At 40.7% G+C, this 17,678-nt stretch overlaps 1 protein-coding gene and 1 pseudogene across 4 annotated transcripts in view; both read left to right on the forward strand.

Annotated features, from left to right (window-relative positions):
• ATXN1 (ataxin 1) overlaps positions 1-17,330 on the forward strand; it is a 508,626-nt gene extending 491,296 nt beyond the window's left edge. For all 4 annotated transcript variants that reach the window (XM_037844369.1, XM_037844370.1, XM_037844372.1 and 1 more), the window contains one exon: positions 9,544-17,330. In XM_037844369.1, the coding sequence (XP_037700297.1) occupies positions 9,544-10,074 (531 nt within the window). In that variant the 3' untranslated portion in view covers positions 10,075-17,330. The remainder of the gene's footprint in view (positions 1-9,543) is intronic.
• Positions 534-9,532, forward strand: LOC119540273 (annotated as a pseudogene).
• Positions 17,331-17,678: the final 348 nt, after the last annotated feature.

The following is a 17,678-nucleotide window of genomic DNA, read 5'->3' on the forward strand; positions in this document are numbered from 1 at the left end:
TAGTCATTCGGGTTTTTACTGAGCACCTATTATGTGTCAGGAAGTATTCAAGACCCTGGGGATAGAATAATGAGCAAAACGGATATTAAATATCCCAGCCCTCATGGAGCATACGGTCTTTTCACTGGTTGGGGGAGGAAGTGAAAGAGACAATAAACAAATACCCAACGAAGTAAAAAAGTGATAATACATCAAGTAAATGCTATGGAAAAATATAAAGCAGTATAAAGAGGATAGGGAACCTAGGGATGGAGCTGCTGTTTTAAATGGGGTAGGTAGGGAAGATCCCTCTGAGGATACTGGGGACAGACAGTATCCAGGGCAAAAAGGATTCTAAAAGAGTGAATCACAAGTGCTATTTGAGTAAAAACCAGTAAAGAGACCGTGCTGCATCAGTGTTACAGGTAGGGGGTAGGGGGAGGGACACAGACACATTGGGCTGGGGGGTGGTGCCTTTTATTCCGAGTGGGACAGTGGCAGTGGAGGTTGTGAGAAACAGTCTCATTCCCAATGGATTTTGAAAAGAGAACCTATAGGATTTGCTCATGATGTGGATGTGTGTTGTATGAGAGAAAGAGGGGGGTAAAGAGTGATTCCCAGACTTTACCCTGGGAATTGGAAGAATGAGATGCCGCTTACTGTGAGGTGAGAAAGAACGTAAGTGGCACCGTGGGGCAGGGCACCGCAGGACGTATGTTTGGGACGTGATAAGCTTTAGTTGCCTGCTAGACATCCAAGTGGAGAGCCTCAGATAACATGATCGTCAGTATCTGAATATTCCCTCGTGAAGTTAACGTGTTTTGCATATGTTTTGTCCTCAGTGAAGCAAGCACTGGCTCTTAAACAATAGGTATTCTGTGCTCCTAAGACATAGCAGGTATTCAGTGTGGACTTACTGAACTGTATGAGAACTGCAGAACCTGGAGCGGGTCATAACGAGCACTGCATCCATAATATTTTGGATCTGTTGGCACCATAGGGACACCCACCCAAGTCTCAAACTCAAGGAGTTTGCAGGCTCATTTTTTCAGTTCCAAGTGACATCATGTCACAGAGTCACTGTTTCACATCCAAGCCAGTATCCGTCAGCACTGACAGAATGCTGTGAGATAGATGACACTTCTACTCTTCTCCAAGGGAATTTCAAACAGACAGACTTGACCGTAGACATTCCCACTGAAAAATCTCTAGTGGGAGTTCTTCCTTAACTGTTAATGATCAGTGAACTTTTAAGAATTTTTATGCCCTTATAACAAATCTAATTATAAAGTAAAACTAGACTTAGTTTTTAAAAGATACTTAAGCTCTTCTGCCGCCATTTTAAATCCAGCTCCATACAACGCTCCGCTGCCACTGCTACTGGGACTCGGTCTCCGCGCCAGCACCCCCCTACCGACAATTCCGCCACCATGGAGGACATGAACGAGTACAGCGACATAGAGGAATTCGCAGAGGGATCCAAGATTAACGCGAGCAAGAATCAGCAGGATGACGGTGAAATGTTTATTGGAGGCTTGAGCTGGGATGCAAGCAAGAAAGATCTGACTGAATATTTGTCTCGATTTGAAGAGGTTGTAGACTGCACAATTAAAACAGATCCAGTCACTGGAAGATCAAGAGGATTTGGATTTGTGCTTTTCAAAGATGCTGCTAGTGTTGATAAGGTTTTGGAACTGAAAGAACACAAACTGGATGGCAAATTGATAGACCCCAAAAGGGCAAAGGCTTTAAAAGGGAAAGAACCCCCTAAAAAAGTTTTTGTGGGTGGATTGAGCCGAGATACTTCTGAAGAGCAAATAAAAGAATATTTTGGAGCATTTGGAGAGATCGAAAATATTGAACTTCCCAGGGATACAAAAACAAATGAAAGAAGAGGATTTTGTTTTATCACATATACAGATGAAGAGCCAGTAAAGAAATTATTAGAAAGCAGATACCATCAAATTGGTTCTGGAAAGTGTGAAATCAAAGTTGCACAACCCAAAGAGGTATATAGGCAGCCACAGCAACAACAGAAAGGAGGAAGAGGAGCTGCAGCTGCTGGACGAGGTGGTACAAGGGGTCGAGGGCGAGGTCAGGGCCAAAACTGGAACCAAGGATTTAATAACTTATGATTAAGGATACGGAAATTACAGTAGTGCCTATGGTGGTGATTAGAACTATAGTGGCTATGGCGGATATGATTATACTAAGTATAACTATGGGAACTATGGATAGGGACAGGGATATACAGACTACAGTGGCCAGCAGAGCACATATGGCAAGGCATCTCGAGGGGGTGGCAATCACCAAAACAATTACCAGCCATACTAAAAGAGGAACTTGGAGAAAAGAGGAGGAAATACTAAAGTAACCCATCTTGCAGGACGATGTTGAAGATTGATCTTCTGTTGATCTAAGATGATTATTTTGTAAAAGACTTTCTACTGTACAAGACACAACTGTCCAACTGTATACAGCTGCCAATTAGTTTTCTTTGTTTTTACTTTGTCCTTTGCTATCCGTGTTACGCCTCAGTGTGGATTTGTGTTTATACAAATTTTGTGTGATTTCATGTTAAACCTCAAATAAATGCTTCCTTATGTGATTGTTTTTCTGTGTCAGGTACTAAATAGCTCTGTAAAAATGTAATTTTAAATAATAATGAAGGCATGGTTTATTTTGTAGGGAATGTTGGTCCATAGGGAGAAACAGTGGTCCTTTATGAATAGCCGGTCAGTATCATCCTGTTCCCATTTTTGTAGATGTGTTCTGTGTTCTAGGCTTCCTCTACCTGTTATCCTAGGCTTCTACCACATTGTTGAATACTATCCTTTTCTGTCCGTATCTGGAGACATGGTCATGGTATTGGACTTCCTGGTAGACCATGAGTCTTCCTGAATTGCATTTGCAAGAAACAATAGCTTTTTAATGAGACAAAACATGGCAGAGGCCCCTTATGAATAGAAAAGATTTTGTGTTCCTATTTGGAAAGTTGTTTATTACGACTCATTCTTTGATTTCAGAGTCAGTGGTCTCCTAGAAAGAGCTTTAGATAATAACAATATTACAATTTTAACCTTTTTTGGTGTTTGTTTGTTTGTTTTACAATGTCTCCAGATATATACACAGGGAAAGAACACTGTAAAACTTGCAGGAGCTATACGTAACTGAATTTAGGAGTGTCGAAAGTAGTTAGCAAATTTAAAGGATTTTCGCATGGGAATAAATATACCCATTAAAATTGGATCAAAAGTTGGTTAATCTTGGTAAGATATTTGAAGTAGTGGCAAAGTAAAATGGTATTAGGCCACAGCCACCACTGAACTGAACAAAGTTTTTTTTCCATTTAGGCATTCTTAGGGAGCTGTAATGGAGTTAACTGCTCCTGTGGTGTAAATTATTAGGAAAAAAGTTGTGGTAGTAAATCCCATCATTTTAAATGCAGTTACATGAGTCTGAGGAGTTAAGCATTTCCATATTCAGACATAGGAGGGAGTAGTGGAAAAGAAATACTTTAAGTCTTGTATATTACAAATATTTTTTAAGTGTTGACAGTTTTTTTTATCATTACAGCAGCTCTCCCTGGTCTTGGAGGACCTTTTGGGTAAATAGATCCAAACTTTGAATTTTGTGTTCAGTATAGTTAATTGGGTTTATGGAAGTTTGTTTCCATGGTTGTACATTAGCCTACTGGAATCATTAAGAAAAATAATTAACTTACTCAGATGCACACATGCAAACCAGTTGATTTTACAAGCTACTTTTTATGTTGAACCTGCTGTTATAAAAGTTTGGTGCCTGCAACATTTCTATGATGTTTGTATTTGCTGGGCTATTAAGTTGCAATGCTCTTAGCCTTGTCTGTTCCTTTGTTACTGTTTGACCTTATAACCTAGGCCAAGTACCAATGTTGGCTATCACAAGGGATTCTGTTCTTTAAACACGCAACCTTAGGGAACTGAAGGGAGATTGTTTCATTTTAAGTTGTATTGTCAAAGTCAGTAGGTGCAGTGTCTTTAGGGTAGTAAATCCTGTAAATTCAAATTTATGATTAGGTGACAAGCTGGCATTGAGATTGTCCTTTCCCTGTTCAAAAGTAAATAAAGGCTTTTTTTTAAAAAAAAAAAAAAAGATAAGATGTATACAACTAGATTTTAAGAGTCACCAAAGAAGAGGGGAACTTACTTTATTTCACATACGTGCAGACCAAAAAAAATGATTAGATATTTCAGGCTAAATAAGGAGTGAGGGAAAATTAACGTTCGGCCTGAGCTATCAGTTGACTACCTACAATGATCAGATTATGTGAATACTTTCACTCCTTACTAGGCTGTGAATGTGATTATAGCATCTCTTCCCTGAAGGGCTGAGCTCCTTTTGGGAGGAGACAAAGCCAGAATTAAGGTGGAAGGTTAAAGGACCAAAAGCACACATGTGAAGTGGAGAAGAATCTCCCAAACCCGTCCAGGTTAAAATCAATTCCATTAGCATCAGCTCTTTTTAATGCACATACATCTAAAATAATATTCTTCTGTCTCACAGCTGTTCTAGCTGTGGAGCTTTTAATTCTAAGACCTGTCATTGGAGTTTTGAGGTGAAGGAGTAATGAAAGGCTTTCAAAATGTCCAAAAATATGACGGTGTGTTTAATGGTAAACATATACATCCATACATACCTTTTGGAGCCATCAGTCATAATGCCTGGAAGACATTTCCTAATGAGTCAACAGGTAAGTGGTAGCATGTGAAAATCTTCCATATCAGACAGATTTGTCTGTGAGTATACAGTCGATGTGATTTTCAGAAAATGAAACACCGGCTGCTCTGTGGAGAATGTACGTTATGGCTCACACGCCAAGAACCTGTCCATTGGCTGGTATCGGGCGCTCTGCCAGCAAAGAGACAGACTGTGCCCCAAAGCAGGGAGTCATCCAGGAATGTGCAGAGCCAAAAATGAGGACGATGTGATAGGAAAGAGGGTCTCTAGTAATGTGAACATCTCATTACCTCTGACTTGGGCAGGGATGAGCACACGCTAAGTCTAGTAGAAGAGACAGACGTGTGAGATATTTACACTTTGAGATCGTTGTTTTTGGACCTGGAGATGCAGCTAAACAATCCCCTCTTTGGAGTAGGGTTTTTTTCCTTCTGAGCTTTAGTTGCTGATGGTTCTAAGAGCTTAGGGACAGGAGCTTGGTAGCTGGTTCCAGATCAGTCCTCCCGACTCAGTGGGCAATCCCTGTCTGCTATTGAAGCTTGTATTTGCACACGTGTTTATACAAATACATGTGGGTGTGCAATATAAATCTGTCCTAGTTTCCTAGGGCTGATGTAACAAAATACCACAAACGGGGTGCCTAAGTCAACAGAAATTTATTCTCTCACAGTTCTGAAGGCTGGAAGTTGAAATCAGGGTGTCAGCAAGGTGGGGAGGCTCCGAGGGAGGATTGTTCCAGGCCTCTCCTTGCTTCTGGCGGTTGCCAGCAGTCCTTGGGTCTTGCTTGGCTCACAGCTGCTTCACTCCAGCCTCTGCCCCATCACATGGCTTCTCTCTGTGTGTCTCTATCTGTATCTTCAGATAGTCTTATAAGGACCCATTCACTGGATTTAGGGCCACCCTAACCCATTATGACATCATTTAAACCTGATTAACATCTGCAAAGACTCTTTTTCCAAGAAGGTCATGTATATTCACAGGTTGCTGAGGTTAGGACTTCAACATATCTTTTGGGAATATACAAGTCAACTCACAACAGTGTGATATAAAAAAGGTTTGAGCTTGAGTATCAGCCTCATTACACACCTACAGGGAGAGTCGAGTTGCGTGAGTAGGTATAAAGCAGACACTGTTACGTTGTTTTCTGTACCATAAAACAAGTCTGTGAGCTCATGTCACTGGCCTACTTATTTCAAGCAATATTCACCACTTCTGCTGGGGTAGTGGGAATTTGAAGTTCATCTCTTTTGGGGGTGGTGTAATATCTTTTTCACAGGGACAGAGATTAGAGGGCCAGAGAGACTGGGATTAAATCCCATTGCATCAGTTTATAGCTGTGACTCTAAGCAAGTAATGTAATCTCCTGGAGACTACATTTCCTTACTGTAAAATTGGAGTAACAGTACTTCTCTCACGGCTATATTGTGAGAGAATTTAAATAAATTCTCACAGATATATTTAAATAAAATATTTTTTGCAAAATTTATACCTGAGTACTTGACAGCTAGTAGGCAGTCAAGAATTTTTAATCTTTACAATATTAAAATAGCCCAGAATGATGATTTTTTTTCCAAAGTGTATGAACACCTGTGTGGGCTCATACACACATACGCATACACACGCTCACACATACACAAAAGTAGTAGGTTTCCAAATGAAATCTATCTAGTCCCTTTCAAAAACATGTCTGTCATTCAAGATGTGTGTCTATAACTAAAGCAATCATAGTTATCAAAGAAAGTAAAGAAAGTTAAGTAGAAAAGTCACAATCCATGTAAATTAAATGAAAATTGACTCTTCTTTTAGTTTTTTGTTTGTGTTTTTATTATTTGTGCTTGTATGTGTGTATGTATATAAAATTCAAAACATTTTCAATATTATTGTTTATAGTCAGTATTCATTTTGAGTTATCCATATATCTACCATTTTCCTTGCTCTTCATTCCTCTCTGCATATACAAACTTCCATCTAGATTCATTTTTTTTTTTCCTGCTTAATACCTCATTTAGTATTTTCTTTAGTGTTGTCTGCAGGTTGTGAATTCTCTAAAGACTGTCTGAAATTGTCCTCATTTTTCCTTCATTCTTGAAAGATCTTTTTCTTGGGTATAGAATTCTCAGTAGGAAATTCTTTTTCTTGAGCACTTTAAAGCCATTCCGTTATTTTTTAGCTTCCATTGTTTTTGTTGAAAAGTTACCTGTGAGTTGAATTGTTGCTTATTTGAAGGTAAATGCATGTTTTGTTCTGGCGTCTTGAAAGATTTTATTTTCCTGTCTTTGGTTTACAGCAGTTTAACTATAGTCTGCCTAGGTATGAATTTCTTTTTATTTTTTTTTTCCTTGGGGGTAAGGCCTTCTTGAGTCCATACCTTATTGCCTTTAATCAGTTTGGAAAGGTTCTTAGCCATTATCTCTTCAAGTATAGCCTCTTCCCAGTTGTTTCTCTCCCTTCTTTCTAGGGCTCTAATTAGTGTCTTTTAGACCTTCTCATTTATCTGCTATGTCTTACCCTCTCCTTTATGCCACCATCTTTGTGTTTGTTTCATTCAGGGTTGTTTCTTTTAACCTACCTTCCAGTTCATTAATTCTCTCCTCAATTATGTCTGTTCTGCTGTTAAACCCATTGCATTCTTGATTTCATTTGAGGTGTTTTGTTTTGTTTTGTATTCAATTCTAGAATTTCCATGGATTTTTAAAAATAGATTCTAGTTCTCTACCAAAATCCTCAAACTTGTCTTCTATCTCTTTAAAAGTTGTTAACATAGTCATTTTTAAATCTATGTCAGATGACTCAATCTCAAAAGTCCCTTTGGGTCTCTTTCTATTATCTTTTGTTTCTGCTGGTTTTTATTCATTTCTTCTGGTCTTCCTCATGAGTCCCCCTCCCTTTTTAAATTGCGTGTTTTTTTCATTTGCAAAATTGTGGAAATAATTTCAAGCCCTGGGTTGAGATTATTTTTCGACCTGAGAGGTTTGTTTACTTTTGCTAGGCACCTAGGAGAACTAGGACTTAGGGATTTCGTTAATCCAATTCAAGAGACTAAGATGATTCCAATCTGAGCTGCAGACATTAAGATGACCTGTCTGATTCTGGTTCACGTTTATTCCTAGGGTTATATAACCCTTTGGGGTCCTAGCTCAAAAGAGGTGGAGTTCCCCAGAGAGGACCCTCCCTTGGTGGGCACTGAACTCTATTCCCTGTCATCATGCTCTTGAGATTGTGGAAAACCCACTTGGTTTCATGACAGCTCTCCTCTGAAACCTGAAAATACCTCTGAGGGGAAAACAGACCCTAAATACCAGGTTCAAATCTCTGGGCCTTCAGCCTTTCCTGATCCTGACCCAGTAATTGTTTTACTATCTTAGTATCTCTCCAGTGTTTTTAGAGGGGGAGGGGGGAATTGTTTTATGCTTTGTCCAGAGAATTTAGTTGTTCTCAGTTGGAGGATTGGTCTAAATTACCTAGTCTACTACATCAGAAGTCCCATTGAAACTTGATGCTTTAAACTATTTTGTTTTCTTTTTCATATAGCATAAACTTGAAGAAATTTAATTTCTATGAAAATTAAACTGTTAAAACCTCAAGTGCATTTCAACCAACCATAGTGGCAATAGTAAGGTTTTCCCTAGACAGTGTCCAAATCCCTCCACACACCATCTCTTTGCATTGTTTGTGTGTCCCCAGTTCCAGGAATGTCTCTTCCTTGTACATACACCTTTACTCCACCCCCATTGTTTTTTAAACCTCAGCACAGGTGTTTCCTCTTCCCGAAAGACTTCCTTACTCACTTCTTCTCCAAACTGGGTAAGATGCCTTTCCTCTACCCTCCAATAATGTAATCCTGTGTAAAAGTTCTATAATCCCACCCGGCACATGGATCAGTAATGATCCTGTTATTCCACTTGATTGTAATCTCCAGTGGGACAAGCCCTACCTTTTTCATCTTACTTCCTTAGCAGAATGCATGGCTCATTGCAGGACGTAGAAAATGGCCTACCAGTTTCATTGAATTTTATTGAAAGGATCTTGGAGTTCACCCCTTCCATTATTTGTTATTCAAACAAATGCAGAGACTGATTTGAGTACCCGGGGATTGACCTCATGTGGGTGAGCCAAGCAGTTGAGCCATGTCCATGTCACCCTCTGCCCAGCAGTGTTTCCCACCACCCAAACTCCCCACATCCTGCCCACCCTCCAGGGTCCCAGGTAAGCTCTCCCTGCTTAATCTTGCCTTGCTGATTACGCTCCCCCAAATTCCTGGAGTCCATGTTCATTTATCCAGTAAATATTCATTGAGCTCCAACCATGTGCTGGGAACACTGGTTAGGGGCTGGAAACCCAGTGATGAACAGGTAAGTACTTGCCTCGTGGCACTTAAGTAGTCTGACTTTGACCTGTGTTTACTCCTGTTGTACATGACTTTGGCATTTGTCCAGTGAGCCAGTAAAGCACAAATTGTGCTTATCCTGGGCTTCTTCATCACCCACATAGCCTAGCTTTGTGCTGAACACTGGACAGATGCTCCTCCATCCTTGTGGGTCAAATGACTTGTTTTAACAGAAACCAGAGACCAAAGTATCAATGAAATGATATTTTGAATACTGAATGGACTTTTACCCTGAACAGTTTTTTTTTTTTCCACTAGCTTCAGCCCAACCTCAGCTATAGTAAGTATAGATAAAGCAGCAAGTTAAGATACCCCATTTGTTTGTGTTGGCAGGGGAACTTTGTGAACTCAGTCTTTTTGTTTGTTTTTTCCATTCAGCTCGCATATATGTATTACAAAAAGTGAATAAAATGTTTTCATTTGTTTCCTTGTTTTCCCCTCTCTGTCTGTTTCCGCAGGTCAGCGTGGAAGTTTTGGTAGAGTATCCTTTTTTTGTGTTTGGACAGGGCTGGTCATCTTGCTCTCCAGAGAGAACCAGCCAGCTCTTTGATTTGCCGTGTTCCAAACTCTCAGTTGGGGATGTCTGCATCTCACTTACCCTCAAGACCCTGAAGAACGGCTCTGTTAAAAAGGGCCAGTCTGTGGATCCCGCCAGCGTCCTGCTGAAGCACTCAAAGACCGACAGCCTCGCCGACAGTAGACTTAGGAGCGCTGAGCAGGAAAACGGAATCAATCAGGGAAGTGCCCAGATGCTCTCGGAGAACGGCGAACTGAAGTTTCCGGAGAAAACAGGATTGCCCACAGCACCCTTGCTCACCAAAATAGAACCCAGCAAGCCCGCGGCGACGAGGAAGAGGAGGTGGTCTGCGCCGGAGACCCGCAAACTGGAGAAGTCAGAAGATGAACCACCTTTGACTCTTCCTAAGCCTTCTCTAATTCCTCAGGAGGTTAAGATTTGCATTGAAGGCCGGTCTAACGTAGGCAAGTAAAGGCAGTGTGGGGCAAGGGGGGAAGGAAATTCGGCTCACCCTTGTCATTTTTATCCAGATTACTGTACTGTAGGCTAAATAACACAGTATTTACATGTTATCTTCTTATTTTTAGGTTTCTGTTATAACCTTGTCATTAGAGTTACAGGTGGTGTTTTGCAGGAGACTGGTGCATATGCTTTTTCTGCGAGTGTTTGTCCGTGACTGGGCAGGGACAGCCAGGGCTCCAGGCATCCTGTATGGAAGGGAATGTGGCCCCAGAGCTCCTGCCTTTTTTAGCAGCACAGAAACACCCGACAGACAGCCGCTGTCTTCTGCAAGCTGCACGAGGGAGGCCCATGGGAAGGGAACCGCAGTGAATGCGCACAGGCATGGGGGGCGGGTGCCATGGCGAGTGAGGGTCTCTTTCTCTCTGCCTCCCTCTGTCTCTCTCACTTGCTCTCAGCAGGGGATTGCAGCTCCCAAGCAATGTCATTATGAGGTTCTCACATACAAAATAAACATCGAGAACCCAGCATCAAGGTATCCTAGAGCCTAGGCATCAGGCATCAGATGGAAAGCTAACCTTTTAAAAGAACATTTGTTTTTTCCTCCGTGTTTCACAATAAAAGCAACTTTTACTTATATAGATATATATTTCCCCCTATGGGGCCTGACTGCACTGATATATATTTTTTTTTTTTTTTAAAAAAAAAAAGCAACTGCCACATATGGGATTGCATTTCTGCTTTGCTAGTGCAGTGATTTTTGCCAGGGTGTCTTGGTGGGCAGAGAGCCTCTGCTTGCAGTGCCCCACCTGGAGAGGGTGGGGAGCCAGGGTTGGGGAGACAGCGACACCCACTCTGGTTTCCATGCAGTGTTAGGAAAACTAATCAGGTTTTTGCATTGACTTCGCTCCCAAGAGGTAGCTGCAGACTGCCCTTCGGTGAGAGCAGCCGAAGCTCTTTGCATCGAGTTTGCAAATCTTTTGTCTTTTAACTCTAGTACTGTTTATAGTTCATGCCTATGGACAACTCGGGTGCCACTTTTTTTTCAGATTCCAATCTGACATTAAGGAATTAGATTTTGAAGATGAGCATATATTACTATCTCTAGGCACTTAAAATGCTGTTCACACATTGTTACCAAGCAACTTGGTCTGTCATTCAACAAGTACTGTATCTCACTTTAAACTGTTTGGGAAGAAAAGAAAATAATGAGTTGCTTTCTTTTTTCAACACTGTAACTACATTTCAGCTCTGCAGAGTTTCTCACGAGCAAGATATTGGAAGTTTCAATGTGGTTTTAAAGGGATGAATGTGAATTTTGACCTAGTATGTGACAATAATGACCACCAAGTACTACCTGACAGGAGGCACTTTTCACTTTGATATTTGAGAAAGAGTTAAAGGCATATGCAGAGCGGTCAGAGAAAACGGAGAGAAAAGGGATGGAGGAAAAAAATACTCATTTTTGTCCAGTGTTTTTCTTTTTGAGATGAACTTTTAAAGAACCTTGCAATTTGCACATCTTGAGTTCATAATTTGTGTGATATTCCTGCAGTTTTTATCCAGTAACATTGTGGGAAAGGTTTGGGGGACTGAACGAGCATAAATAAATGTAGCAATTACTTTCTAACCTGCCTAAACTCTAGGCCATTTTAGAAGGTTATGTTCCTTTCACAGTTCATTTTGGTCTTTCTTCTACTTCTGTCACAAAGAACCAGGTCTTAGCAGGACAACTCTGAGAATTTTCTTCAGATTCATTGAGAGAGTTTTCTGTAAAGACATTTCTATATGCGAGCAAGTTATTTTTTAAACAATTACTTTATTATTGTTGTTATTCATGCTATCTTAGGAATGACCTTTTTGTTCATTTTCCATTTGAAATCAAATAAAGATTTAAGATTTGGTACAAACCCAGAAAGGGTTTTTTATGGTTTAAATCTTTCATTTCCAGACACCTGAAATATTTTGTGGGTTTTGAGTGTGCCTCCTAAAGTGCTTTCAAAAAAAAAAAAAAAACAGTTTTATAAATCAGGAGTAATTTTTGAACATTCTTACGTAGAATAATGGCTGCAACTAATCTAAACAAATACTTACCTGATTTTTCTTTTACCGTTGAAAATAGGACTTGCTCTTGCATTTCACAAATTTTAAAAATCTAACATAAATCCACATTTTGGCTATCTTGCATTACTGTACCTTTAGCTCTCACCAGAACTAATGACTTTTGCAGACCATTTTCTGGGGTGTACCAAAACAAACAAGATGACTCCGTTTGGCAGAGCTAGAACGGTTCCTTGACTCTCCTTGCATTTTGTTACTCTCTCAGCATCCAACAGAGTGCTGAGTGGGCCCATTCTTGCAGTCACATTGCTTTGTTAATGCTGTATTTTTTTTAATGTTTCTGTCCAGAGAACTTGCTTAATCTTCCACATACTCTGCTCAGGGCACTTGCAATTATTAGGTTCTGTTTTTCTTATTGTTTCTTAACCTTTGATGGTAAGAGGATTATGGGGCTGCCATATAGACTTTGTTCTCTTCAGTACCACTCTTTACAGCAAGCCATGTGGGATCAGAGAAACACACACCACCTTTTGGCTCACAAGGAAGTAGAGCACTGAACTGACTGGATCCATTCAACCAACACTAAAATGGGAAAATATTCACAGTTTGGAGCAATAGGAACATCAACATAACTTACATGCTTCTCTTTCAGGTATAGGAATTATAAAATAATTGGTTCTCTCTAAGCATTGTCCCATTTCATTCTCTTGCTTTTTTTTTTTTTTTTTTAGCATATGCAATACTTTCTGTGCCAATATAGTCTCACCAGTGTGTTAGCGGTTAAAGCTCATGTTGGCTTTTTCCTTGTTTGGTCCATCTTCCCTGACTTGTCCAAAACCTGTTCTGGCCAGAGAAGGGCTGGAGGGAAGGAGCCAGGGAGGGGAAAACTCCAGTTGTCCTCTGCTGTGGATGCCCCGTGAGTGCCAGGCAGGGAGCCTCGAGAAGCCCTGTTCGTCTGTTGCCACCTTGCAGCAAAAGCAAGGAAAAAGATGCAGTTGCCCCTGTCACTGCAAGGAACTGTGGATGTGGAGCGTGGAGAGGAAGGAGCCAGATTCATTTCTGAAAACGCTCTCTGGAGCAGATAAGCCAGGAGCCAGCCCATTTGCCACAGTCTTTTCTGCAAGTGGACAAGCCCCTCCTCAGGGTCCCTTTCATGGGACTTTGAGCCACGACTCTGAGTGCAGGCAGGTAGGGTGGCTGGGTGTCCATACATATCCTGAGCGTGCCAGCCAGTGGCCGCGGAGGGGACCGCCCTGCCAGCAGCGGTCACCCCACTTCGCAGCAGCTTTCTCTTCAAATAGGAAGAACACCCCAATGACAGGGAGCCTCCTTTTGTTTGTAGACATCGGTGAGCCCCATGGCTCCCAAAGCAGCTGTTGTCACTGCTCAGGAGTATAGCAAACAAAGACAGGGACAGAAATTCAATGCCATTCAGCTTACAAGGATCAGCCGTGTGCCTCTGTACTATGTTCTTTGCAATAGTAACTGACCGCCGTCTTTAGTTCTGACTCCTTTCCTGTTTTTCATTTTCAAACTAACAACAGCAGGCCTTTTCGTTTACAATGGAACACAATCACCAAGAAGTCAGTCAGGGTGAAAAGAAAAAAAAATAATAAACCAACAAACAAGAACCTCTCTTTATAGGGATTTCTAAATATATAAAATGACTGTTCCTTAGAATGTTTAAGTTGAGTGTTATTTCGGTTTATCTGGGCCACACAGGTGCGGGGTGGGGTGGGGGTACAGAGATCGATGCCACTTACCTCAAATCTTTGTAAATGAAAATCCAAATCGCATTTGCATTTGAACTTTTAGGATAATTTTCTATGTTGGTCCATTTTTTGTTTTGTTTTGGTTTGTTTTCCCCAACTCACCCAGTTTGGTTTGGGATGGTTGGACTCTCTTTGCTGTTGATCCCATTTGTAACTCTGAATGGTGACCCTGTTTTTGGTTACGTGAGTGTGTTGGGGTCTCCCCACCCCCAACCAGGAAGTGGCGTCACTTCTCTGTCTCCCCCACAAGGAACTCTGCGGAACCTTTCACACCTCTTACTCAGGGATGGGGCTGGCGTGCGTGTGGTACACTGACGTGTTGAGAAGCAGCACTTTGACTGCTCTGGAGTAGGGTTGTACAATTTCAAGGAATGTTTGGATTTCCTGCATCTTATGGATTCCTCCTTAGACACTGCATAGATTGCAATATAATGCTGCATGTTCAGGATGAACGGTAGCTCCTAGTAATTATAAAATCCACTCTTTGCACATAGTTTGATCTTTACTGAAATATGTTGCCAAAATTTATTTTTGTTGTACCTTTGGGAAAAAAAATTTTTTTTTTAAGGAAACAAATGATAATACCCTTTAACATCTGTGACTACTAAGAAGACCTGTTTTTTTTTGTAGAGAGAAAAATATCTCAGATGCTTTTGAAGACACTAATGCCATACTATTTCAGAAATGGGTGGAGCAAAGCTCTTGGGATGGAAGGCCAAGCGTTTTGAGCTGTGTTGGTTGTCAAGGTTACTGTTTCATGAACAGCAGCTCAACAAACTGTGGTCTGTTCTCTCCTGAAAACCCTTTGTGATTCCTGTTTCCTAGTCACCCGCGATGATTCCAGGTGAAAATAGGGCCTGCCGTCTCCGTGGCCCAATCCAGTTTCTTCAGTGGTGATTCGAAAGGAAAAGGAATTACATTTTTTTTTTCCTTTGGTTTTGTTTTTACAGTGGTGTGGACTGCTTTGCTTCCACATTTGTGTTTTTAACCCAGAATTTCTGAAATAGAAAATCTAAGAATACATCAAGTAATAAATATACAGAGAATATACTTTTTTATAAAGCACATGCATATGCTATTGTGTGGGGTTGGTTTCCTCTCTTTTTCCAGTGTTGTGTTTCTGTTGATAGGGAAAATTCCAAACAACTTGCACATCTCTACTCCGGAGCTGGAATTTCTTTTACATAGATGACCTCGCTTCAGATATGTTACCTTACTGATAGAATCTTTTCTTGTAGCACTATACCTTGTGGGAATTTTTTTTTTTTTTTTTAATGTACACCTAATTTGAGAAGCTGAAGAAATAAAATTTTTTAAGCACTCACTTTGAGGAGTACAGGTAATGTTTTAAAAAATTGCACAAAAGAAAAATGAATGTTGAAATGATTCAGTGAGAGAGATGAATCTGTTGAGACAATGAGTTTCACGCCTTGTTTGTAAAAAAAAAAAAAAAATTTTAAAGTTACATGTGTTTTTTTGTATATAGAAATCTGTCGTGTCTAAATGATCAAATTTGTATGGTTATGGCCTGGAAGAATTACTACGTAAAAGGCTCTTAAACTATACCTATGCTTACTGTTATGTTTATGTTACATACTGCCCTCTTTTGAGAGAGGGGAACTCTGTATTCTGCTATTTGAGAATATTGTTCATTCCTATGCTGAAAGTACTTCTCTGAGCTCCCTTCTTTAGTTTAAACTCTTAAGCCATCGCAACTCCGTTTTCTTCAGAGATGACATCATGTCTGACATTTTCAGCACTTCTTGTTCCAATAAACCCAAAGAATATAATCCTGGACAAGAAGTGTTCATAACAAGGAATCCTAGCTACCAATTAAAAAGGACTCATTATGGGGTCAAAAGGAAAAAAAGTTCAGCCTTTCCCCCCACTCACACGTCATTTAAATGGGTGGTAAAACAAATTTAAATGCCTCCTTTTACTTTAGTTTCATTTTGAGTTTTTTGTAATATTAAGAGGCCAAAATAAATATGAAGCAACTTCTCAGAAGAGCCCTATTTCTGCCCCCAAATCAAGTTGGACGACTGGGGGTGGGGGTGGATATTAAACAAACCCACCTACAATTCTTAAATTCAGAATCGCATCCCCTCCCTTGTTGGTAAATGCCCTTGTCCTGGCAGCAAACATTCACCTGTACAATGAAAGAAGAGAGGGAGGGTGGCAGGGAAGAGTGACTTCTGTTTTCCAGGACCCCAGGCCTTGCATCCTCATAGTTCAACTGTGTTTAAATGAAGTGCATTTGGCCAATAGGTAGTATCTATACAATAACAGTCTCTAAGAATTTCCGTAACTTTTCTTCTCTGAAAGAACTCAAGTCTTCCACTGCAGGTAAATTGGAGACTTCATCCCAGTTTTCTTTCCCTTTGGTTCATTTGTTCGTTTGCTGTCTGGATGGTCAGTGAGATCCTCCTTTTCCGTGGCCAACCCAAAGGCCTTCGTTGGAAGCGTTGTTTACAGTAATCCTGAGATGACATCCTGTCCCCCAAAATACCAAGGCGACACTAACTTAGAGCTGTTGTCTTGCAAGAGCAATTACCAAGAAGCTGGGTCCGTAGGTCTCCTCTGGTTCTTAGGTGGCCCACCACTCTCTCTTATTAGCCGGGCCAGCAGTGGGGTAAATGCTTGAACCAGTGACTGCTCCATGTGGTGTGTGCTCCCTAGTTCGTCGGTTCGGTTCTATGGATGCTGCCTGATTGGCCATTGCTTCTTCCTCCCCAGCCTGCACTGCTCAGCTGTAAACCCAAACGCCAGGTCAATGGAAGGGAGATGTCAGTAGTCCTGTCAGTATTGGTGGTGGCCTTTGTCCTCATTTCTAGCCAGTGGAGTCAAGGCCCCAGAGCCACCCCTGAGATTTGTCCACTGGATGCTTTAGTATGGGAGCATCAACTACCACACTTCCAACCCCCTTCTTCCACAGGCCCAGGGAAAAAGAGACACTAGATCTTGGTTTAAGGGCCCTTGCAGACTGACGTGGCCAGTACAGAGGAGAACTAGGGAAGGAACGTTGTTTTGCACCTTATTGAAAAGAAAATTTTAAGTGCATACATAGTTAAGAGCTTTTATTGTGACAGAACTTTTTTCCATATGCGTGCATACTCTCTGTAATTCCAGTGTAAAATATTGTACTTGCACTAGCTTTTTTAAAACAAATATTAAAAAAAAAAAATGGAAGAATTCATATTCTATTTTCTAATCGTGGTGTGTCTATTTGTAGGATACACTCGAGTCTGTTTATTGAATTTTATGGTCCCTTTCTTTGATGGTGCTTGCAGGTTTTTTAGGTAGAAATTATTTCATTATAATAAAACAATGTTTGATTCAGAATTTGAACAAAATTGTTTTAAATAAATTGTCTGTATACCAGTACAAGTTTATTGTTTCAGTATACTCGTACTAATAAAAATAACAGTGCCAATTGCAAATGTGTCCTGTTGCCTTGTGTTAGGCGCTTAAAGAGGCTGAGAAAACAGTGGTGATTCTTCCCTATTATGTACCTTGGCTGTGATCTCAGGATTTCTCTTGTGGCTGTGGAGGGGAGTGAAAAGGACAATGTCTTCCAATTTTTTTGTGGGGGGGTGGTGGTGGAAGGTGGTGATGCTTGAGCTGAGATTCTCAGATAAAAGGCACATTTCCACATCTGGTGTCTTGGATTGTTCCGTTCCTGTTTCTTTCTTATCTGAACACTGCTGATTCCAAGAGATATGGTTTTTAAACAAGCATCTGGCAGCCACACGGGCTCGGGTAGCATACCTGATACATTCTGTAC

Source organism: Choloepus didactylus, chromosome 7 (genome assembly GCF_015220235.1).
Source record: "Choloepus didactylus isolate mChoDid1 chromosome 7, mChoDid1.pri, whole genome shotgun sequence".
Classification (NCBI taxonomy): Eukaryota; Metazoa; Chordata; class Mammalia; order Pilosa; family Megalonychidae; genus Choloepus; species Choloepus didactylus.